Raw genomic sequence first — 24,330 nt, forward strand, 5'->3', positions numbered from 1 at the left:
GATGTATATGTGATTCATCCACATATTATAAAATTCAAAATTAAAAAGTAAAATTAAAAAAATACATCAAATTAATCACTCATCCTACCTCCTTGGGATTATATAGTTTGTAAAAAGTATCATAATCACCATGCAAAGAAAAAAAGAATAATGCTAAATACTAAAGAAAGTACTAAAACACAAATTGCTCATGTGTATATTCTTGAAGAGTTCTTTTTTCCATGTTTAGTATTTTTATATTATAAAAAAAAAATTATTCTTGCTGGTTACAACTCTCTCAAAGTAAAAAAAAATAAAAATAAATCTTCACAGCTAGTTTGTTTTTTTAAGACGCTGAATATATACAAATCCCTAAATTAGTGGTATCTACACCATCAAATGACTTAAATTGATGATTGATTTTTGTTTTTTTTATCTAAATTCTGGTATTTAAAAATTTATTAAAAATAAATTAATTAGATCGAGCCAAATCAACCCACTAAAAGCAACCACCACCCTTTGTTGATTGGTTTTTGTCATTTAGCATTTTTCTTTCCAAAATAAATAATATTTGATTGCACCAGTATTTCACGGCAGCTAAGATTCCCAGGTTGAGTATCTCCTTTTAAAAGTAGATAAAAAATATTCTCTTACATCGGCTTGACAAGGAAGCGCACTAAATAAAAATGGGACTGTGACATCTCAGATAGTGCTATCAAATACACGACATGTGGATATGGGATTTATATTTGCCAGCTTCTTAAATTCCTCCAGCTATCACAAAAGGTTTTTTTTTCTTTTCCAGCTCGTGTCTTTCTTTTTAGCAACAAAAACTAATTATATTATTATATTATTTTTTTTTGTGTTATAAATAAAAAATAAATATTTATATAGGTATTCAAAACCTAATAAATAAAAATAATAAGTAAAGAGTATATATACAAAAAAAAACTCGACCCGAGAAGCGGGCCTTCTCTTGTCCTACCTTATTGTAGCCATCAATTATGCTTGTATCATGAATATAAACTAATTCCATTTAATAATTTGGTCAGTTTTTTTTATATATATATATATATATATTTTTTTTTAATAAGGTATATGAATCAGTTTATGCATATCTCAACTAATTTTATGATCTTTAAAATTAATAATCATATAAATTTTTAGTAGCCATCATATTAGTAAATATATTTCGTAATAATAGTAATGTTATAAGAAAGAAGCTGAGAACACAGGAAACTCAAGATAGAGCCAATGAACCCATGGTTTTGGCCATGTGCAGATCAACTTGGGCACGTCTGTGTAAGTTATTTATTCGCAAGACATGGACGTTGTCTGATTCAAGGTTGCAACTAGAAATTTAGTATTCGAACCTTCACATTATTTTAATTATTATAAGAGATACATGGTATACAATGTCTTTTTACAAGTAAGAAAGGTGCGGTGACGTCTTGGATTTAAAGTTACTCTAATTTAAAATTATAATTTTTTAAATGTATGCAAATTTAAATTATTAGATGAAATTACAAGATATAATTTTATATAATATTTTTATATTTTTAGAGAAAATTTTGATAATTCATGAAAAGTCTTTTTTTTTCTAAATAATCTAATTACTAAAATACAAGAAAAAATATTTTAATTATTAAAATTCTAATTAAATTTTGATAATTCATGATATACAATGCTTTTTTATAAGTTAGGAAGGTGTGACGACGTCTTGGACTTGGAGTTACTCTGATTTAAATTTATATTTTTTTATATAAAAAAAAAGTTTAAATTATTAGATAATGTTATAAGATATAATTTATATAAATTTTTACTATTTTTAGAGGAAATTTTAATAATTTTTTTAAAATAACCTAATTAGCAAAATACAAGAAATAATTTTTTAATTATTAAAATTCTAATTAAATTAAAAGTTTTAATTTAAATAAAAAAATCTTAAAACAATAATAAAAGAAAAGATAATTAAAAAATAATAGCTTATTGGCCTAATTTGAACCTGAAAACAAAAATAATTAGCAAGCTAGCGGCTTTTATATAATTAGAACTTTAAAACAATCTAATGATTAATAAAAAAAAAAATTATACATGTTTTTACTATATTATAAGTTAGAATTAACTTTGAACGATATACATGAATTGAAACTCATCGTGTTTGAAAATTCAAGTCAACTTGTAGCAGGGGAACATTGTAATGTAATTTTTCATATTAATTCTGGCTCTCAAAATAAGAAAGAATCTAGTCCTGCCCATGATTTATTATATTATCTTTATTTAGTGAATTGAAGAAAGGATTTAGAAAAGAGTCACGTATTTAATTGAGTGCCTCTTTTTCCTATTTAATACTTATTGGACACCGCTAGATAATTTGTATGCTATATGTTTCGGATCCGATTAATATTAAAAAATATTTAAATATTATTAACATGTTTTCTAATATAAAATAAATTTAGATTTTAAAGAGGTTGATTCAGTTAACTTGATGGATTTAAATTCAATGCACGGATCATGAGATTGAAATAATTTCAATATAAAATTCAATTCTCAATCAAATCAAAACAAATTAGAAGACTTAATTTCTAACCAACCTTATATTAAAGTCTACAATTAAAAAAAGATAAAAAAAACAACTCGGGTCAACCCGGGTTCACTTTCCAAACTCGCAACCCGGATCCTGTGATTAGGATAATCCTGTATAAAACAAATCAAAATAAATTATGAAACTCGATTCTCAATTAATCTAATGTTCAATAATAAAATAAAATAAAAAATCAATTAAAAAAAATTAAGTCAACCCCTCAAGCATGTAACTCATGTAATAAGATCAAGATAGTTTTATTGGAAGAAAAAAAATATGAATTCTAATTCTAAATCAATCAAATATTAAATAATAAAATTAAAAAAATAAATTGATTAAAAAAACCTTAAATTAACTTGTCAAACTCGAACTCAAATTATGAAATCTGGATAAACAAACTCCATGTTAAGAACTAAAAAAAAAAAAAAAAAATATTATTTAAGTGAGTAGTTCCTTGTAAGGAGAGTACCAATGAATTTCTCTTCAATTAATTTCTGTCAATATTTTAGATAGCCTAAGAGTGCAATATTTTGTTTAGCAGCGATATATATATATATATATATATATATATAGATTAACTACACAACTAATCATTTTCCTGAAAAGCAAAGAGGGATTTGGATCCTCTCATAACCCTAACAAAATATAGTAGTTTTAAATTTTATCATTAGTTTTAAATTTAGTAGTTTAGATCAATGAGATGAGGAGGAAAAAAGAGATAAAATACAAGTTATTATTAGATAGGTTAATTTTAGTGTTATAGAGTGATAAGGTCAAATTTTTCCTAACATTAAAAAAAAAATGTTTAGGCAAAACTAATCTTTTTAAAAAATAAAAAAAAATATGAGACATGAGTCATTGATTTTATTGAGGTTCAATAAACTCGGTCAATTTAATGATATGATTAAAAAAGCATTGATAGTAAATAAAACAAAAGAAAATGACAATAAATAACTATAAAAAAAAAATTACCAATATTGTACTCGATGAGAAAAGAAAAATAAGCTCATTGGATACTCCTTACTAGAAAATGTTCATCGAAATGATTATAATGCTATTATAAAAATATAATGACATTGAAAGAGGTTACACGGACCATAAAAGTAACAACATGAAAAGTAAGTAAATAAATATCATGGAGTGAGCATCTCATGCTTATATTTTATCATTTAATTTAATTTAATTATAAAAATAATATTTCTTTTAAAAAAACTAAATTTAACCGGGGAAAAAAAAAGACAAATAAAAACACATCACTTAAATCAAACGGTCCTCCTGCAATTACAACATACCGTAACTGTAAAAACCTAGTTCCTTCCACACCACACTAAAAATATCGTCTCCTCCCATGCAAATTTTTTCACAAGCAGACAAAACCACCAATAATGGACCCCACAATCCTTTTCCACGTCATATAAGACGCCCGAGAATCATCGCCCCTGTGGCCCCCACGTTACATGTCCCCATTGAACTATACAACAACATAATAAAAACTCCCCAAAATAAATGAAATTGCGAACATACCCTCGTCAAATTTTCCTATAAATCCCGACGCCTCTCCCGCTGATGATTCCATGTCCAAAGCTGTGTGTATTTCTTGCAAAAGAAAATAATTTTTATTTTTATTTTTACAAAATGTTAGGAGTGTTTAGCAGCGCGATTGTGTCGCCTCCCGACGAGCTTGTGGCAGCGGGAAGCCGGACTCCGTCGCCGAAGATCTCGGCGGATGCTCTGGTTAAGCGATTCGTTGACACCAACTCATCCGCCGTGTCGGTGCGAGTCGGAGACGACTCGCAGGTGGCCTTCACTCACCACAACGAGTCCATGCTGCTCCCGAGGTAATTAGCTAAACAGTACCTTAAAAATAGAGAAACGCTCTCATTAATCACTGTTATGCCACGTGTCTATTTACGGATAACGCAACGCTACTAAATCGCGAATCTTAGTTTGATTGGAAGAACTTGACCGTTGGATTGGCGGGGATTGAACGGAGGGTCGATCCTTTATCAACCTTCTTTACTTACCGTCTTACAGAAGTCAACATTCTATTAAGGCATATCAGATGATCGATCATACGAATTATTAGATAGCAATTTTATTAATTAATTAATAAAAAGTGGATTATACGTAAAAGACAATGATGAAATTAAGGTAAATAATAATCTTTTTAAATAGATTATTGAGTAAATTATTAAATTTTTGTATATTCTGCAACAACGTTATTAGATCCTTATCGTTCAAATTAAAAAATATGAAACAAAAATTAGATTAATCTTGATTTCCAAGAAAATGAAAATCAGTTAATGATGTGTCGATTGTTTATTTGTTTATTTTAAATCTTGTATTTGTAGTGCTCCTTTAATTAGTGATTGCTTAGAGATTTCAGGTTGAGGGGGGCAAATTAATCAAATTATTTGAAATATCTTAAAAATTTGATTTGAAATTAACTGAATTAAACGATTTTTTGAATTTGTTAAAAACCTTTAATAAAAAATTTTAAAAGATTTTGGTTGGAGTTTGGTTTTAAATTCTAGAAACTAAGAAACCACCCCGATTTAAATTGAAACCAAAGAAATCTGATGAAAAAAAAAAATCTTATCATGAATTATAAATTTATTGATTTAGATTGAATTTATTTGATTTTAACAAATGTAAAACCGGACAAATCGGTTTAGTTATATATTTTAGTTTGGATCAAAAACAATTTTAAAAATAGTTTAATTGAATTTTTTTAATCTAAATTAAACTATTTAAAATTATGCTACTTAATTCCATGGCCGTGATTTTCTCAAACACAATCATAAAAATAAAGTCACGAGTGGTTTGGCCCATCTCTGGTGTCTAGGGGATTGTGTTTTGTGGGGTCAGTTGCATCATCATCGTATCATTGCATGACTGCCACGTAGCTGTATACACGGAATCAAGTGTACATACGTTTCCAAGAGACTTTATCATACTCCCTCAATTCAGGCCACACGCGTCTATAAATGTCTTTGACGAAACAGCAGATTCTGGATGTCTGGATCCAACACGTGGACCTTGGATCACGTGGACGGTTCGATCATGTTTACACATAACGTTGTCGTTTTGTAGGGGAGTCTCAACTGGCCTTCAAACCAATTGGTCCCACTTCCTGTGTATATTTTGAAATTTGGTTTCGTATGTCATTTCCATCTTATTATATCATATGGTAACTACATAAGTTTAAGTTATTTAAAAATTATTTTATTAAATTTTAAAAAAACCATCGTATAAATAAAAACTAGGCTATATTTGTCTCGATGTTTTAGAAATTGATGATGGAAATAACGCCATAGTGGACGGAAGTTACTGCTTTTCTTATTTAAAAATTGAGCAAGTTGTCAGAATGAGATTCCACCTCAGTCGATTTTGATGTAAGAAAAATACTTCTCAACTGTTCAGTGGGAATTTGAGTCCCTCTTACTTGAGACGTCAGAGAAAGCAGCGTCCCTGGCCAACAAGTTGGAAAGTTAGTTGCGACTTTTAATATCTATATATATATATATATATATATATATATATATATATATATATGTTAGGGGTATAACATCAAGTGGGGCTTTCCCTGTCATCTTTATGAAGTATGATATGAAAACATCAAGTGGGGTTTTCCCTGTCATCTTTTCTTCAGTTCTTTCGAGGCATGGACTAGGGGATAGATAACTAGATAAGGATAAGGTGACTTTGTTTGCATGGGGGACCCAAGATGGTCCCAGCTTAGCCTAAGAATCCGGGTTTGCTCATGAATGATGGGAAAAATCCATGGTTCTGGTGGGTGGTCTGGATGACCTGTTAGACTTTATGGCCAGATTTTTGTCTGTTGCCTTGTAAAGACTGCACCTTCGCTAGGTCAAGAAAAAAGGGTTTCAAGTTGAGACTAAGTGCGTGTCTGCCTGTCTATGCAATTGTTATGATTGAACCGCAAATAAATTGATGATGTAATAAATATTTAATGTGCTCGCCATAAACCGTTGTTGCTTCTCCAATTTGTTAGAAATTCCCCATGGCTAATTTATTTTTTTGGGATGTTAAAAATGACAGATCATTTGCAGTCAAGGATGAGATCTACTGCTTGTTTGAGGGAGCTCTAGACAACTTGGGTAGCCTAAGGCAGCAATATGGGCTAGCCAAGTCTGCGAACGAGGTTATATTGGTCATCGAGGCTTACAAGGCTCTTCGTGACCGGGCACCTTACCCTCCTAACCACGTTGTCGGTCACCTTAGTGGGAGCTTTGCATTCATTGTCTTCGACAAGTCCACTTCCACCTTATTCGTGGCTTCTGTAAGTTAATTTCATACCTACGAACTGCCTTGGTGAAGTTAAGATATTATTTGGTCGGTTTCTGAATACAAATGGGGTTGGTGTTTTCTTGACAGGACCAATTTGGTAAGGTTCCTCTGTATTGGGGAATCACTGCTGATGGATACGTTGCTTTCGCAGACAATATTGATTTGCTTAAGGGTGCTTGTGGCAAGTCACTCGCTTCTTTTCCTCAAGGTGGGTGTGATAAAAATTATAATATAATATGATGATGCGAGTCTAGACTTTCTAATGCGGACCACCTACCATTGATAGTTGAGTGCTATTGCAGCAACATAAAAGAGAGCATGTGCAAGAAGGAATGGGATTATTATTTTTTTACCTGACAAGGATGCTGGATTTTGCAGGATGCTTCTTCTCCACTGCAGTTGGAGAACTGAGAAGCTTTGAGAATCCTAAAAACAAAATCACTGCAGTTCCAGCCAAGGAGGAAGAGATCTGGGGTGCTACATTTAAGGTAATTAGTCAAACATCAAGGTGACTTGTACACACGGTGGTATATGAATCAGTAGAGCTAAGAAATTTATTTAAACAACCCGTTTCTCTGTGAGTCTCATTCGGTTCTACTGATTAACAATGACGACGACGGCATGTATTTCAGGTGGAGGGGCCAGCAGTCCTCGCAGCCACAAAATAGGCGATTGTCTTTTCTCCGCCAAAATCTTAAGAATCTAAATATGCCAACGAAGGGAAAAAGGGCTTTTATGTGGTTGTGAGTTCAGAATGAGGGGCCAGGTGAATAGTAGAACGAGTTCGACTCTTTGTAGAATGCATTAGCATGGTGTGAAAGAATAGCTCCAACTCCGTTGTAGGTAGCTTCGATCCATTTTCCTCCCTGTAATATGTACAGCTATCTTTTTCTAGTTCAATAAAGTTTGTTTGGTGGCTTGATAATGAGATTTCTCAACATCACCAATGCGTCTTCAATCCGACTTCTGCCCCAATCAAGGCCTTGAAGCTCGAAAATACTTTCCATTAAGGCCATGGTGGCATGTCCCTCATGAATGATCATAACACTAATGCTCCTCCAGCAAGACCATCACCACCACCATGCATTCATTTCCATTTCATTTCTGGATATAAAGTCCATTAACATTACATTAATAGACATGGACAGCTTCGGATTGCCTTGCCCCCTTTTGCTAAACCCTCATCAATCAATTATAATATATATATATGGAATATTAAGAGAAAATTCGGTGTCACGTTATAAGTAGGCCTAAAAGTCGTAACCTTTCGACACTAGTAGCAGTTACATTATTCATACACCCACAAGACATTGATGATGCACTCACTGTTCACATTATTTTTCTTTCCACCCTTTTTCTTCTTCTTTTTTTTATTTAACTTTTATTGGGTCCAATTATAGATCAACTTAGGCTAGTTTGTTATAAGAAAGGTGAGATTGAAAAACACAAGACCAAAGTAAAAAAACATTGAGGAATTTGTTGGCTTTTTTGACCTTTGGGAGAAATATACAATGTAGTCCTCATACTTTTCTAAGTATGAATATTGTGCCCCTTCAATTTTTAAAATTACAAACAAAAGTCAATTTCAGTCTAAAACATCATTTTTCTTATTTTTTTAAGTTTCTGGTTTAAGAAAGGAGAGAGAGTCGTTGAATTATTATGTTAAAGAGAAAAGATTATCGGTAACACTGATTCTGGCCATTAAGATGGTCAATCTTGCTATTAATGAGTTCTATTTGATGAGGGGAGTTCCACTTATGTATTTTTTTTCACCTTAAAAATTCATAGAAAACCAAATCAAAGCTTGGAGAGAGTTTTGGTTTCGGGTTTTAATGCGGGTTTTTAGGTTTTTAAGGCCATTTATGAGTTTATAAAGGTTGAGGTGTTTTCTATATGTTTTGGATTAAAAAAATTGGTTGAAAATTAAGTTTCTAAGCTAAAAATCAGCCAGCCTTCTCTTTTGACTATAATAATGATCTAAATCTAGAAGAAGAAGAAAAAGACGACATGTCGTCTTCCTTAGCAGACGACACGTCGTCTAATTTGTTTTTGTTTTTTTTTTTTTCAAAAACCATTGGAGTGGACAAAATATCATCCACCTTCATCAACATTTTTTTTTTTTTTTTTTTATCTTTTCTTTTATAAAATTGCTTTCTTTTAAGTTGATAGCATTTTTTAACAAGATTTTTTAATAACATTTTAAATTTATATTAAAATTAATACCATTCTCTCTTCTTCTTCTTATTCTTTTTTTTATTTAGCCTTTTTAAAATAGTGGTTGTTTTTTAATTATTTTGTGTGTATAATTTTTAAAGAGATTATTCTAATTCATCTATATTTTTTTTATATATTTTATATAAATGAAATTTATTTTTAAAAATAAGAAATATTTTTTTTTTTGATAATATTTTTAATATGTGCAACCTTGCATAATATTGTTTTTTTCTTTGATTTTATTCAATCAATTTCATGTATTTTTTTATTTCTATTATTATTTGATTAAAACAAAAAATATAATTTTAATAAACTAATTCATTGAACACAACCGGGTATATAACCTGTGTTGCAAGATCAAATATTATGATCTATATATATCTCTTGATTTTTTTTTAATTTCATATTTAGTTATCGTTAATGATTTTTAAAAAAAAAATTTATTGACACAAATATTTCTCGATTGATTTAGTTAGATGCATGCATATTTAATTTTTTTGTTGAAAAAAAATCTAACCCGCAATGAAGTACGAACCAAATACCTAATATAAAATACTAAAAGGCATGGTCTTTAGGTGACAATATGCACACACTCACAAGACATTGTGGATGCACTGTTTACGTTGTTTTCCTCTCTCTCTCTCTCTCTCTCTCTCTTATTATTATTATTTTAGTCTTTGTTGGGAAAAATATTTTAAGGGAGGGTGAGATTACAAGCTAGTGAATCAAAGTTTTTTTTTTAAAAAAAAAAAACAAATTGGAGGGAATGGATTGTTTATTCAAGTTTTGAGGTGAAATACTAATTCTTCTCTTAAAACAAAACCAACAAACTCATTCAATTGGGGGTAATTAAGTTATTTTACAAGCTTTCATTTGACATTCAATAATTTAAAAGGAGTAATAACATCTTTATATTTTTATAATGATCATTATACCCTTATATTAGAAAGAAGAAGAAGAAGAAGAAGAAGAAGAAAAGCTTGACTTCAAGGGTGTTGTCATTTTATCTTTGCACTTAAGCCTCTTTGTAATAGTTAGGTTGGTCTTGGGGCAATTGTGTAATTTAATATATAATATATATTAAAACAAAAGGTTGTTAATGCGTGCCTTGAAAACGTCAGCATGTGGATAATCCTTGTGTTTTTTATACAGCATGTGCAGGATTATCAGATGGTCAAACTCTGCCTTTCGATATAGTGTTTGAATCGTCCTAACATTGCCTTCTCCAGGAGGCAGCACACATGGCCAAAAGCCGCTAGGTTCTATGATGGTAAATTTTTCTTTTTTAATTCCTTCTTCACTATCTCTTCACTTGAAATTCATGCATGATATTTATAATTTCGGGGTAGCTCCCTTAGTTAAGGATATTTGAGTATCATTTCTTATTCTTTTGATTTGTAATTTTTAACCATGGCTTTTTTGTAAGTTTTTTTTTTTCAATTTCATCATTCAATCAAAATATTTTATTTTTTAAAAATTTGGTCCTGATTTTTTTCTTCATTTTTTTCTTGCATCTTTTGTAAACTTTCAATTGTTTTCAATTTTATTCTTTGATCAAAATTTTTAATTTGCTATTTTTTTAAAAATTCAATCATCATTTTTTTTTTTTGTGGTTTTATCTTTTAGTTCTTTTGTGTAATTGATTATTCTTTTTTAATTTAGCCTTTCAATCCAAAATTATTCATCCTTTTTTTTTTCTCTCAAATTTAATTCTCATTATTTTAATTGTTATTATTTCTTTTGAATCCTTTTTGTGATTTTTTTTTCAGTTTTTTCCTTTGACATTTGATTTATTGAAATTTATGATTTGTAATTTTTTTTGGTGCTTCTGATCAAATAGCCTGAGTTCACATCATTTTTTTACTTATTTTTTTATCTCATTACTTGACGTTGATTTTTATTTTTAAAATAGGATTCATGGTTTTTAATAAAACATTTCCATCACATTAAATCCAAAAGCATTCTCATTATATTTTTGAATTAATTTATATTCCACTCTGTTTTGGGTAATTTGAAAAAAAGTTCCCCTTATCCGAAATTCTTTGATATTATCTCAAAGAATTATCCGAGTTTTCTATTTAAATTTTTTTAATTAAAATTAGTTTGGAGATTTCAAATAATTAAAAAAAAATTAATAGGGCTCACCCCCTCAATGAAATTAGTTTTTTCTCCTCAATGATCTACGCACCCTTTACACCATTTTATTGTATCTATAGAAAATAGTTTTTTTTTTTTTTAATATACTAGTACAAAATTCGAATTTGACAAGTAAAAGGAAACCTCTTGAATATCTTTTTATGAATTAATTGGGATTAAGTTTTTTCATCAATAATCTTTAAAAACACACCCTCTACATCAATCAAATAAATTTATTGAGCAACAATTTAGTAGGTAATCTAATGATAAGAGTTTGAAATCAAGGATTTTTTTTCTTGTGATCTCAGATTCAAATTATGTGGTTGTTAAATATTAATGACTACTGGAGATTTATCTAATCGTTAATTTTAAAATTCATAAAAAATTAATTACAAATACATATAAACTAATCCAAACACTCCTCATATTAATAAAAAATAAAAAAAAAAAAAAAAAACCCCTCATTGTAGCTCCTCTTTAACATAAACTTGGCTTCCCCGACTCTTATGCCTTTGCCTCATGAACTAGGGCCTAAAGGCTTTGAGAACTAGACAGGTAATGACATTTATGGGCATCCCTTCTGTACGTAAGGCCCACTAGGGCCATAAGTGAAATAAAAAGGGTAAATTATTGGAGGACGTGCTTTTGTCTCTTGCGTTGCAGTAATTAATTGATAATATTTTTTTATTGTTAAAGTAAAGTAACTCAACAATGCTGTTGTGGTCCCATTCCACCTCTAGCAAAGTCAACCGCATTATTATAAATGCCCTTTTAATTTTTTATATTATCTAATCTCCCTAAACCACCAAAAAATTAAAGTTAGATTCCTAATTACTTGCACTTAAATATCCAACATGACATGCTCTCTAGTCTAGTCTCTATATTTTGTTGTAGGTTTCAATTTAGTACGTATTCAAATTAATAACTTATGATATAGTTTATTGTAGAATATGATAATAAAATTTTTTTACTTGAAATATATCAAAATAAATTTTTAAAAGTTTTTTTTATATTTTTTTGATACATTCTTTGATCACAAAATATTAATTTAATATTTTTTTTTCAAATGAAACACAATTTTAAAACATACTTAAAAACACACGTTGCTATATTTCTAGATATAACTATCTCAATCTAAAAATTAAGTTATTAGATAAAATTTTAATATATAATTTATATTAATTATTTAATAAAATAAAAAATTATTTATTAATTTTAACAATTAAACTTAAATAATAGGACTTTTCTTAAAAACTACTTTCTTCAACAAAACTAGTTTCATTCTGTTTTTAATTTCTTAGTTAGTATTTTTGTTTTTTTGTTTTTCTTTATTTTAGCTTTATTTTCTACCTCTCTCGAAGTTTTGCATAATATCCTTTACCTTTATAGATATAGATTTACTTGCTATTTTATTTGATTGAAAGTTTTTTTCTTCTTTGCTTTATGTTCAATGGAAAAAGCTCTTATAGCTATGCTATTTTTGAAATTGATATAATATAAGGTTTTTAGAGTGAATATTATATGTTCACCGTTACATAATTTAAAAAAGTATGGTTATTCTCTATAATTCATTTAAATTATACTCGTTAAGAAACATTTATTTTGTTTTAAGCTTTTGAATTTCACTAACACATAAGATTTATCGTTCATTACATTGACTTGTCCTTGTTTTCTTGAAGACAAAACATAACTAGTGGCAAAAACTTGAAAGTTTCAAGATATGTACTTTTAGTCACTTTTATTAAAGCTGGTCCGCATGGGACCTAATGGACTTTCTCTTATTAGAACCAGATTATATAAAAAAAATTCAATCCATAAAATAAATGAATCCACAATAACCTGTCAATTCAAGTTCGGTTTATTTTTTTAAAATTAATGTATTTTTTTTTTATATTTTAATATGTTAATATAAAAAATAATTTTTTAAAAAATAAAAAAAATTTATTTTAATATATTTTTAAATAAAAAATACTTTAAAAAATAACTATACTAAACCCCCTATACTTCTGTGTTTAAAATAAAGAGAGAAAAGAAAAAGGAAAAGCAAAACACCTCGATCCTTCTTTCGTTTATTTCCATTTATTCCGACTACTAAAAACGAAAACAAGTTCGATATTTAAAGTAGGTAATCAGCTGAGAAATTTAACCTTAATCTTTCGTTTTCTTTATTATTATCTTTAAAACCTTGTACCTGACCTTTAGTTGTCTGTCTGTGTTTCTTTGGCTTCTTTTAAGGTGAAGAAGATCCCGAGTTGACCCAAGCAGACAAGACAGGTAAGGTAATGGAATTAAGGTTTGATTTCTTAGTTTTTTCCTCTAAACATAACCATGTTTTAGGTTAATGTCTTGATTACCCTAATCTTTCTCTTCTTTTAGGGTTTTTAAAACGCATGCAGATGATTTTCATAGTTGATGTGATTATCGTCGAATCGATGTTATGAGTGGTTAAGTGTGTTTGTGATGTGTGTTTATGGTTTCTTTGAGTTACTGAGTTGATGTTGAGTTCAGTTTTAAACCCTAGAATCCAAGTCAATGATTAGATGAATTGCAATTTATCATTAGTTTGCTGGCCCAGAATTGGTTATGAGTTGTATTGAGTTTAGAGAAGGGCAGTTAAGGTCGGGGCTGAATTTTGTTTCTTATGGTATGTTAGCAAGAACTTCTATTTCACTGGTGTCACTCCCATTAATTGCCCGCGATGAGGTGAAGATAGCTTAAATGGAATTAGGAGTTGCAGATGTCTGCTTTGATAGACATTGATGGTAACAGTTTCTTTATATTGTTATTAATGTTTGGGAGGTTGGTGGCAAAGTCGGTTTAAGCTAAGGGTCACTTAAGCAAAGGTTCAAGCCTTCACTTGATAAAAAAAAATCCAAGAGTAAATAAGATATATTTGTCAATTATGTTTTATGAAATGAAGATTGTTTTCACTTAACAGAAAACTTTAAGAACAAAATGACGATTGTCTAAGGCCTCAACATAAAAAAAAAATGATATTAAAATATTTCAAAAGGCTCCATTTATAGTTTTATCCAAGACTCCCTAATCATCTTACTCCGGCTTTGGTTGGTGGGAAAATTCCTGGAGGAACTTCTTGTGTGTGTGTTGACTAATTTTAGCCATGTTTTGCCCTTTGGAAACATAATTTATTAGAAAGTTTGTTTTTAGATGAGCTCTGGTTATATGATTTTCTCTCGTAGTGACATTGATGTTCCTAGGTGGCTGTTCGTGTAGTTGAGAATATGTATTTAGTTATTTTGGTGATTTCAGTAAGATTGAAGGAACTTGGAATGAGTTCTACGGGTTTGAAGAGTGGAGTTTTTTTATATTAAAAACTGATCCTGATTCGCTTGTGGAAAACCTAGTTTAAAGGTAGTGATATTTCTAATGGTCTAAAGATGTCTTCAGTCTTAATTGTTTAGATTTAGGACTTAAGGTTCTTTGGTTTATATCGATTTAGCCTGGGAGGAAGAAGCTAGAACCTTTAATCCGGGATTGAAAGTTGATGCTCTTAACTCTTACATGTCTTTACAAAGCAGCTTTTGACAGTTCTTCTGTGTTTGGTTGTTTGCACTAGAAGTTGTAGAATAAAAGGTCCTTTTCCAAGCCAGCCAGCATTGGTGTAATGGACCAGCAAGGCCATGTGCAGCCGCCAGCAGTAGGCATGGTTGGAAGTACAGCTCCGGTTCCTTATGGCATACCTTCATATCAACATAACCAGATGATGGGACCTTCTGCAACCGGATCACTTCAATCTCCTACTCAGCCTGCAGTTCTTGCTGCTTCTTCAGCTCAGCTTGCTCAACACCAACTTGCTTACCACCACATCCACCAGCAACAGCAGCAGCAGTTGCAGCAACAACTTCAAACTTTCTGGGCAAATCAGTATCAAGAAATTGAGCAGACTACTGATTTTAAGAACCATAGCCTGCCCTTGGCTAGGATTAAGAAGATTATGAAGGCAGATGAAGATGTAAGGATGATATCAGCTGAAGCTCCCATCATATTTGCCAGGGCCTGTGAGATGTTTATTTTAGAACTGACCTTGCGATCTTGGAATCATACAGAGGAGAACAAAAGGAGAACACTCCAAAAGAATGACATTGCTGCAGCTATCACAAGAACTGATATTTTTGATTTTCTGGTTGATATTGTCCCAAGAGAGGATTTGAAAGATGAGGTGTTAGCATCAGTCCCGAGAGGGAGTCTTCCTGTAGGAGGTCCAGCTGATGCTCTTCCGTACTATTACATGCCACCTCAGCTTGCACCCCAGGTCTCTGCACCGGGGATGACTGTAGGAAAGCCTGTGGTGGATCAAGCTCTTTACGGCCAGCAGTCTCGTCCTTATGTACCACAGCAGATGTGGCCACAGCAAACACAGCAGCCACCTGAAGATTCCTGAGCAGGCTGTGCAGTAGCTGTAGTTGAAACATGTTGGATAGTGTGAATTTATGGTTGAAAAGCCAGGGGTGGATTGGTTAATCTTGCATGCAAGTCATAACATGTCATTTGCTAACAGGTTTTTATTGCCTCTTCAAATTTCATCATTTCCAATCCTGTCAAGGATGCGAGTTCAGCTATTGTGGATAATTGGATAAACTGTAATCCTTTTGGCATGTGAAAATATCATGGTTTTTTGGTTCTTCTTTGTTATTATTCTACTTATGCAGGCATCCATGCTTCCAATCTATTTTATCCTCTGGTTGCTTTTTGCAAGTTCAGCTGGATTGGTGCACTATTATCAAGCTGGACATGCTCTCAGCTTTTAAGTTATTTCGATGGTAATCCACTATACATAGGTTCTTTTGATTGGTTGAAGAGGAACAGTTGGAGTCCCTTGCAGTCCTCTTTCTCTCGTATGACATGGACAGAACATATCTTGGAAAATTGTAAGCTATTTTGATTGATGAAAACTAAATGGAGACCCTCGCAGCCTCTCCCATTTGATCTGAAATCTGAACTCGTCTCAGGAACTTTTAAATGCCCTCAAAGATGAATATTGTTAGCATTTATGAAGCAAAATAATTGCTCGAGAAAGACATTGGCTCTTGGACTTCCACTCCAGCAATCCGGATATTAAAAAAGGTTGTAGTTGACAGTGCAACTGCTACTAGCAAGAAGTTTATGATACAGGAACTTCACATGTAGTCAGCTAGCACTTAATAGCATAAACCTTACCTATCATTGTGTACGTGATTAGTTTCTTGTATTAGGTATACTAATATACCTATGCTTCTTGTAGAACTAATCACTAGATTCAATAATGATGTACTAGTAGCAGCTCTCTCCAAGTTATCGTGCGTGAAAGAGTTTGTGTCAAAACTTTTCCTTCTGTTATTTTTTTACGGTATGACAGGATGCACTACCCCAAGTCACAGCATGAATCTGCTAGACGGTGGGGATCATTGCTACCAGGGCACTTTGTATGAGATGCTAAGAGAGCAACTTCCCTTATTTTGAGTGTACTTTATGTGGAAGTAGAAGGCTTGTAGACCAAGCTTCACTCTCTATGAACTTCATTTGGACTCCAAAAGGTTTTCTTTCCTAACAAGCAGATAGTAAATCCAAATTCTAATCAAAGTCACACCAAGCAACTGGCTTTGAGGGGAATCTCCCTGTGAAATGAGATTTCATACAGAATCCTCGCTAACATCAGCAGCATCAACAGGCTGGACAAATATCCTCTAAACTGCACGAATGAAGGTAAAAGGTTAGTTTTTTAATTTATCATCTCTAACTACTGGTAATCTATCCTTGCAGTAGAGCAGTTCTACCTTCTTCCCAAGCACTCAATGATATCAGTAGTCAGAGTTGACCTTTTTCTATCCTCAAAAGCAAGTGATGCAGCCTTCCTCAACAAAGCAGACCCCGCAATGCATCCCAACATGGTTGGATTTTTCGGACTGTAGCCATTAAAAGAGAAATAAATTGTCACTCACTTAAAAAACATCCCACTAATGCAGTGGTCTTTATGGAATGTTATGTGGAAAGCATAACCTGATAATCAGATTTCCTTCATCAGCTAAGATAAGTTGGCGTGCCCAAGACAAGAACACTGCAACACTGGCACCAATAAGTGGGGATGTGCATTATATAACCTCTGCCAGTCTTTAACATTGATATAATAATTTTTCGACTTTAATTATGAGTTCTATATACAGATGCATCAAAATTGTGATGAGACCATTTTAGGAGGAAACAGTGAACAAATTGGTTTGGCAACTTACAAAGAACAATACAGTGATACCAGAGATTAGGGGCAGCCGCAGCATGAGAAAAATGAGATCAGAAGCCCTAAGGAAATTCATTCTTTGCAGGGAAAAGTGAAAGAAAAGAATTATGTATAGTACAGAAAGAAGTTGCCATGCTCCAATAAATGTGCCACCTATCAAGTGAATTATGTTATTTGGCTAGAATATTTGAAATAGATTGCAATGTTTTAATTTGTATGAATAAAATGAAAGTTTAGACAATAAATCACATTTACATGAAAATTTTCTTCATTAGGTAAAAAACTTGTTTTCGATGAAAGTAACATAGAAAATGATCCTAAATGTAAATCATACATGGTGTCCATTATCAAATACTTCATGTTAATTAAATAGAAATTTTAAAATGGGGCAAGCTCTTCTAATCACTAGGAACAAATATTGGATGTTTATATTCCCACTTGTTTCAAAGTATAATATTGGATTGACAATTTGGGCCACACAAGGAACCTCCTAACAAGGGGCTCATTTTATTTGGCTAGTAGTTCTGGAATCGATCGGCGTGTTCCAATCAAAGCGGATAGATAACAAAGATTTACATTTCATTTTGTCTATATCATAACATTGACATCAAATATGGCCATGCAAGAGGTCAATCATCAAGTGACTTGTATTGTTTGCCTAATCTATTGGAAATGGGCTGCGTTCAAATTGGTGCAAGCAAACAGTAGTGGTTAGTAGTTCATACCTCATTTTCATAAGTGAATTTAAACAAAACATGTTACATTCAATTCTTTAAATGTATATATTGTGAATTTTTATTCCTTTCTTGAATTATTTTTAAATTATATCTAATGCGAATTTAGTAACTAGGTAACTTGTGTGTGTGTGTGTGTGTGTGTGTGTGTGTGTGAAATGGTTACAGGTTTATAAATGGTAATCCATGTTGATTTAATTGAATTTAAATTTTGACTCTTTTTTTTTGGTGAAATGGATATGGGATGGGTACACCAAGTATATAGGTGGTAACCAATCCCTTGGCATCTTCCGTAATCCCTCATGTTCTATATTATTTAGTAATTGCTTTTTAAAAATCTACTAAAAGACTTTTAGGATTCACCGCTAAGTTTCTCTGAACTTTTTTTTTTTATATATATAAAAGAGAATTATATCATATTTAATTATTTATTATTTTTACTCAAAGTGAGCTCTTTGTTTTTTTGAAAGAAATCTATGTCATCTTTATAATCTTAATCATTGAAAGTTAAATGATGCACGTAAAATAGAGTTTGTAACTCAAAATGTTTCCAAGATCACTATACATTAGGCTTCCCATTATTTAATTTCAATTCTAATAATTACTCTTGCATCTATGTAAATCTTGCAAGTCAGTTTAATATGTGAGCTTGAATTATATTTTTCTAAGTCGTGAACAATAAAAAAAATAAATTTTGGTTATTTTATTCCATAGCTAAACATTATGTTTAGTTAACTTCTATTTCTTACACCTATTATAGCATTGCCTTGGCCCCATTTTAAATGATCTCTACACATTACAAATGCATTTCAAAATATTTATAATTTATTTTATGAGGAAGAAAAAGATATAATCTTTTTCCCAATGCATACAAGATTAAACATTGTACTGTATATACATAACACTAAATTACACATAAAATAATCTATTTTGTAATATATGAGATAGAGGAGTATGACAGTACTACAAGACATTTGGTCCCAAAAATCTGGGTATTGGGCGTTTATGAGATAAAAAAAATATTTTGTGGCATATAATCAAATATTTGTTGGAAGTCTATGTTTTGTTCTAGAAAAGTGTGATTTTAGGTGTGTAATAATTAAGGGTATATTTTTTAATTAAAAAAAAAAATTAATAGCATAGTTATGGTATAAAATGTATTTCAATTATGGAAAAGTTGATTATATGTAAAGGTGTGTTAATGGAGTTGGTTGAATAGTTTTGAAGCTCCTTAACAAACCCTATGAAAAAACATGGCATTTAACATCACCAATATAATTCGCATCAAAATTATATAATCAGTGAATAATATGTGCCAAAATTTAATGTATCAATCACCTTCCAGAGAGGATGTCACCCTGGCCCCCACAACGCCTAGGCGAACCATGGCTGCTCACTGATTTTACTGCATAACTCAACAATGATTAAATCAAAACAACTACATGGTTTCAACAGACAAAGAAAATGGATAAAAAGAAAGCAGCAGCAAACTAGCCATAGGGGAGCCTAGGCTTTAATTTAATTTGGAGAGTGATTTAAGAACCTAGGAACAACATGTAAATCACACGCCATATTAAAAGAAAAATTGGAAAGTCCAATCTGATCCAAAGGGACCATGAAATATAGTCATGACATGGCTTTGGAATAATCTTTCTTGAAGATCACTACAAAAAAAATATGAAGATTCAAATTTGAATTTGATCAATAGAGTAGAGCATTTAATACTAGAAATTTACGCCAAAGGACTCAATGGATCATATAAAATATGCGAGCTAATGACACATTGGAGCGTTTGGTATTGTGGTGTATGGTGGTGCTTTTTAAAAGTGTTTTTCAATTGAAAATGCATCAAAATGATTTTTTCAGATTGTTTTTTTTTTTTTTTTGACATTAGCACATCAAAACCTTCCAAAAACACTTAAAAAAGCATCAATTTAATGCTTTTTCAAGAGATAAACAATTTAAAAAGCACCTTGAAAAACAGGTTTGAACGCCAAAACAAACATTCACTTGCTACTAGCACCACAATCATTAACAGATGTTATTCTCAAGAGGATTGCAGGCATCATTCCAATTTTTTCATAAGGGGGATGTACTAATGCACTCTCCCAAAGAGTACCCTAATTTCTTAACTCAAACCTTATAACAAACCAAAAGCTATTTGAGCACGTAATATGGCAGATCAACATTTTGATATTTGAAAGGGATAAAAATAACATGCAAAACATAATTATTTAGCGCTAATAAATTAGTCATTGCATACCTATCTCACCATCGCTGATTAGGTCACATTTTCCTTTCCGTAAGATTGTGACTCCGCCAATCCTAACCAATAAATATTCTTTGCATTAAAGAAACTCCATAATGCTAAAGTATATCCAATCACTGGTAAGACTTTAAACCAAACCAATACATGAAATTTACAATATGCATATAGCGGATTTGGACATGGCCAACAAATTCCAGCACAATCTAGAATTGAAAGTTATAAAGCTGCCAAAGGAAGAAGTGGGAATGTAGATTGTTTCAACAACAAGCCATCATTGCATCTGTATAAATGTGCTGTAAAATCACAGTAAACCAGATTTATCTTCATGAAGCTAGCTTTCATGAATGATTATATGGGTGACAAAAATAAAAGTTAATAATTCAACCATCTGCCAATCAAATAATCAATTTCACTGACCAATTCATTAAGAAATAGTAATATAATGGATGCTGCCTAAGGTCATGTGCTTGAGAAAATATCAATCATCAATTTGAAGAAATTACAGGAAAGCTTACTGTTTGGCAAGAGACAGTAATTGCCCATGAGCATCTTGATCATTTACTTCGCAATTTAGGACTTTCTGAACCAGGCGCTTATATTCATTCACGTTTGGGGTGAGGATAGCTAAGGGATAGCCACTAACAAGTCCTAGATTGTTTGTTACAAGAAAGAGCCCATCCTGGACAATATTCATTTTATCATGTCAAAATGGCAGAGGTACCTACCTCACTGTAAATAATTCAGAAAAACAGGGCGAACAAGAAAATATCTTAATTAGATAAAATACCCCATCTATGATAACTGGAACATTTGATTGTCTTGCCTGCTTTATAATTTCACTCACGCAATCCTGTTAGTAGCTTTAGAGTATAAGAATGTTGAAGAAATACAAACAAAAAAAAAATAAATCAATGCAGCAATGATGATGAGGTAGAACTTAAAATAGCAGGATGCTATGAGTGAATGTGCCATGAGGGAATCTCAAAGAACATAGTTGCAGATGGAATAGCTGAAATTGAATGACATTATAAAACATAGGAAGGCAGGAAATGTTCATTTTCAAATCAAAGATCATGGAGATAAGCAATCAATCAGAACCTAAAGGACTCATGCGATATGTAGTTGGTATGCACATATGATGCCACAGAGTTCCATAAGAAAACATCAAATAAATTATTCTCATGAGATGAAAGCATCATTTGCATTGATCTACAAAGCTGTCATACAGCCATTCCAGTGCACTCCCAAAGCCAGAAGAAATGTAATTTAAAAATGTACCCTTATAAACCAAATTGAAACTTTTCAAGAAAAAAAATCAAACCAGAAGAAATGGGTCCCTTCCAAGGCCAGGGCCAACAACAAGACAGTCAAATCTCTCCATCCATTTATCAACCTCAGCAACAACCCTTCTTGATATGTGATCTTTATCCCTATCCCTACAAAAGCATTGATTCCTCCACAACAATAAGCATTCTGCTCAGCAACAATATTCCTGATTTATCTAAAGGAAAAGGCAACCCACAATAAAGAAACAAAACAAAAGGAAGGTTAAAAAATAATAATAAATACCCAACACTATAAGATTCTTCCAAAACAGGATGCACAATCAACTCAGGACTGTAACTTTTGATAACTGGAGCAGCATCCTTAGTACAAAATACATGGGACAAATCTGCACCCTGCAAAGAAAAGAAACAATCAAAAACAATCTAAAGGATCGAACTTTTTAAGACAAGTTGAAAGAAAACATTGTCAAGCAAAATGCAAAATGCAAAATGCACAAAAAAAAGGGGGGGGGATTTACAATTTTTAAAGCAGAAATAGCAGCAAAATAAGGAGCCCCAGTGTACTCCCTACACCCACCAATAACAGCAACCTTCCCTGAAAATAAAACACAAAAAACAACTAAAAATAGGAAAACAAAGTGACTATCAGACATGAACAAAATAAGCCTTTTTGTATGAGCTTTACCTGCTTGGCCTTTATGTCTATTAGGGTCAAGAACAGGAGTGATAGCCCTCAAAATGTTATCAGAATCAGCCTCAAATTTTGAGCCTTGCATTCTGTTTTCACCTCCAACTCCAAGAACCCTTATCAAGAATTGTTGTCTTCTCAAGACAGCCAAAGGAGGTGCTAATTTGTGATTTATTGCACTGTTTAATACAGTTAAGTAATTCATGTCATGCTTAACTATCATCACCAACTTCACCACACACCACTCTATTTACATGAACCTTGAAACAAATTTCATCAAAATAAATTATAATAAGAAGATGAAAATATATTTATCAACAAAATGATTAAAAACATTTACCCGTGAGAAATCAATGCCTTGCAGAGATTTAAATTTGTCCAGAAGCCACAGATAGTCCACTCACCGGATTTGATCAGAGCTGGATTTTGATGGGTTTTTTTTTTTTTTTTTTTATGTGAGCATTGAACGGGTGAGGTGGGCTCTTATTCTTTCGGCTAAAAATCACCGGAGGTCTCTATATTTTATGAATTTGGACAAATTAACTCCTATACAATTGGTTTGATCAAATGAGCCCTTTTGCTTTTGATTTTGGGGTATATTTTAATAATCCTTTGGTCCTTCACAGTTGACCATCAATTTGAGGCCTTGTAATTGTTATAAATGCTCAACTCTCTGTCACAATTTGAGCTTAAATATTGAGAAAAATAAACATAAATGTTTAAAAGGATAAGATAAAAATAATTGAAGTATCGTTTAGTAAAATTAGATGCCATGTTGATTGTAACTCAAAGATCTCTCAGTGATAACAATTTGTAGAAAGCTTAAGATTATTTAAAAATATAGTTATTAAATTTATTCTAGTTCAGTAAATTAATTTAAAAAATAGTTCCATATTTATAAGTAAAAAAATTAATTAACCTACTAAAATCACATTTATTAATCAACTTCAAAAAACTTTATTTTATTTTTTAAAAAAAATAACACAACAATATCTTTTTAATAAAAAAATTATATCATATTTAAAAAAATATGGAAAACATATCATGCATGTACTATGAACATAAATGATTTTGAGCCTGATTGAGCAATTGGACCCAAGATCTTGAGCCTAACTATGAAGCTAGACCCAATATCCTAAAAAATAAAATTAAAAATATCTTAAAATATTCTTACAAAAAACATATTGAGATATTTTTTTTTTTTGTAAAATCTATTGTTTATATTATCACATTAAAATAATACAAAAACATCAAAAAATATTTATTTGAAGTAAAGAAAAAAATAAAAAAAAAATTAAATTTTTTTGAAAAGCATAAATAAACATGTTTTAATAATAAAATTCAACCCAACCTCAAATAAAAAAAAAACATTATCATCACCCAACTTTTATATAATATAACTCCTCATTTTATTTCCTCTTATTTATTTATTTACAATAAAGAGAAAATAAATTGATGAGACTTTTTTTATATTGTATAAATTTTTGGTGATGATAAAAATTTTTCATTTAAATTTGGGTTGAATTTTCTTATTAAAACATGTTTATTTTTGCATTTCAAAAATATTTTTAAACAAATTTCAAAATTTTTTACTTTTTTCATTGCCCCATCAATTTGTTTTTTCCTTAAAAATTTCAAAATTATAATAAAATATATTTTTATATATATAAAAAATATAAAGTATGTATCTATATAAAAAAAGTAAATTATCTTAATTTCTATGTGTTTGTTTGGTATTGTGATAATTTTTATGATTGTATTTTTAAAAAATTATATGTGTTGTTAAAATTATTATGAGATGGATTTTTTTTTGTAAATTAAAAGAAAAAACAAGTTATTTTGATTTCTAAAAAATTAAAATTTAATATATATATATATATTCTAGTAAAAAAAAATA

General features: G+C 30.9%; 3 protein-coding genes across 16 annotated transcripts; 2 read left to right on the top strand and 1 right to left on the bottom strand.

The window, feature by feature from the left end:
* Window positions 1-4,128: 4,128 nt before the first annotated feature.
* On the top strand, window positions 4,129-7,799 carry LOC118061049 (stem-specific protein TSJT1). Its single transcript, XM_035074412.2, has 5 exons — window positions 4,129-4,401; window positions 6,626-6,866; window positions 6,962-7,082; window positions 7,253-7,362; window positions 7,507-7,799. Exons 1-5 carry the CDS (start codon window positions 4,130-4,132, stop codon window positions 7,540-7,542), a joined length of 780 nt encoding a protein of 259 aa, XP_034930303.1. The 5' UTR covers window position 4,129; the 3' UTR covers window positions 7,543-7,799.
* A 5,430-nt stretch (window positions 7,800-13,229) lies between these two features.
* On the top strand, window positions 13,230-15,868 carry LOC118061048 (nuclear transcription factor Y subunit C-3). Of its 12 annotated transcripts, none has more exons than XM_035074403.2 (3): window positions 13,230-13,349; window positions 13,460-13,498; window positions 14,802-15,868. In XM_035074403.2, exon 3 carries the CDS (start codon window positions 14,850-14,852, stop codon window positions 15,624-15,626), a length of 777 nt encoding a protein of 258 aa, XP_034930294.1. In that variant the 5' UTR covers window positions 13,230-13,349; window positions 13,460-13,498; window positions 14,802-14,849; the 3' UTR covers window positions 15,627-15,868. The 12 variants fall into 12 exon arrangements, with proteins under 12 accessions (XP_034930294.1, XP_034930295.1, XP_034930298.1 ...); XM_035074404.2 differs by having other exon boundaries at window positions 13,232-13,349; window positions 13,460-13,503; XM_035074407.2 differs by having other exon boundaries at window positions 13,232-13,349; window positions 13,460-13,503; window positions 14,805-15,868.
* A 397-nt stretch (window positions 15,869-16,265) lies between these two features.
* On the bottom strand, window positions 16,266-22,912 carry LOC118061047 (ATP-dependent (S)-NAD(P)H-hydrate dehydratase). 3 transcript variants are annotated; one of them, XM_035074398.2, is made up of 12 exons: window positions 22,774-22,912; window positions 22,431-22,693; window positions 22,264-22,340; window positions 22,029-22,138; window positions 21,781-21,895; window positions 21,247-21,309; window positions 20,975-21,138; window positions 20,454-20,515; window positions 19,529-19,595; window positions 17,222-17,287; window positions 16,999-17,127; window positions 16,266-16,913 (listed from the first exon to the last, which is right to left on the bottom strand). In XM_035074398.2, exons 2-12 carry the CDS (start codon window positions 22,654-22,656, stop codon window positions 16,886-16,888), a joined length of 1,107 nt encoding a protein of 368 aa, XP_034930289.1. In that variant the 5' UTR covers window positions 22,657-22,693; window positions 22,774-22,912; the 3' UTR covers window positions 16,266-16,885. The 3 variants fall into 3 exon arrangements, with proteins under 3 accessions (XP_034930289.1, XP_034930293.1, XP_073266773.1); XM_035074402.2 differs by having other exon boundaries at window positions 22,431-22,679; window positions 22,774-22,889; XM_073410672.1 differs by lacking the exon at window positions 16,266-16,913 and having other exon boundaries at window positions 17,222-17,279.
* Between the last annotated feature and the right edge of the window lie 1,418 nt (window positions 22,913-24,330).

The sequence above is a fragment of the Populus alba genome, chromosome 8, assembly GCF_005239225.2.
Source record: "Populus alba chromosome 8, ASM523922v2, whole genome shotgun sequence".
Taxonomy (NCBI): domain Eukaryota; kingdom Viridiplantae; phylum Streptophyta; class Magnoliopsida; order Malpighiales; family Salicaceae; genus Populus; species Populus alba.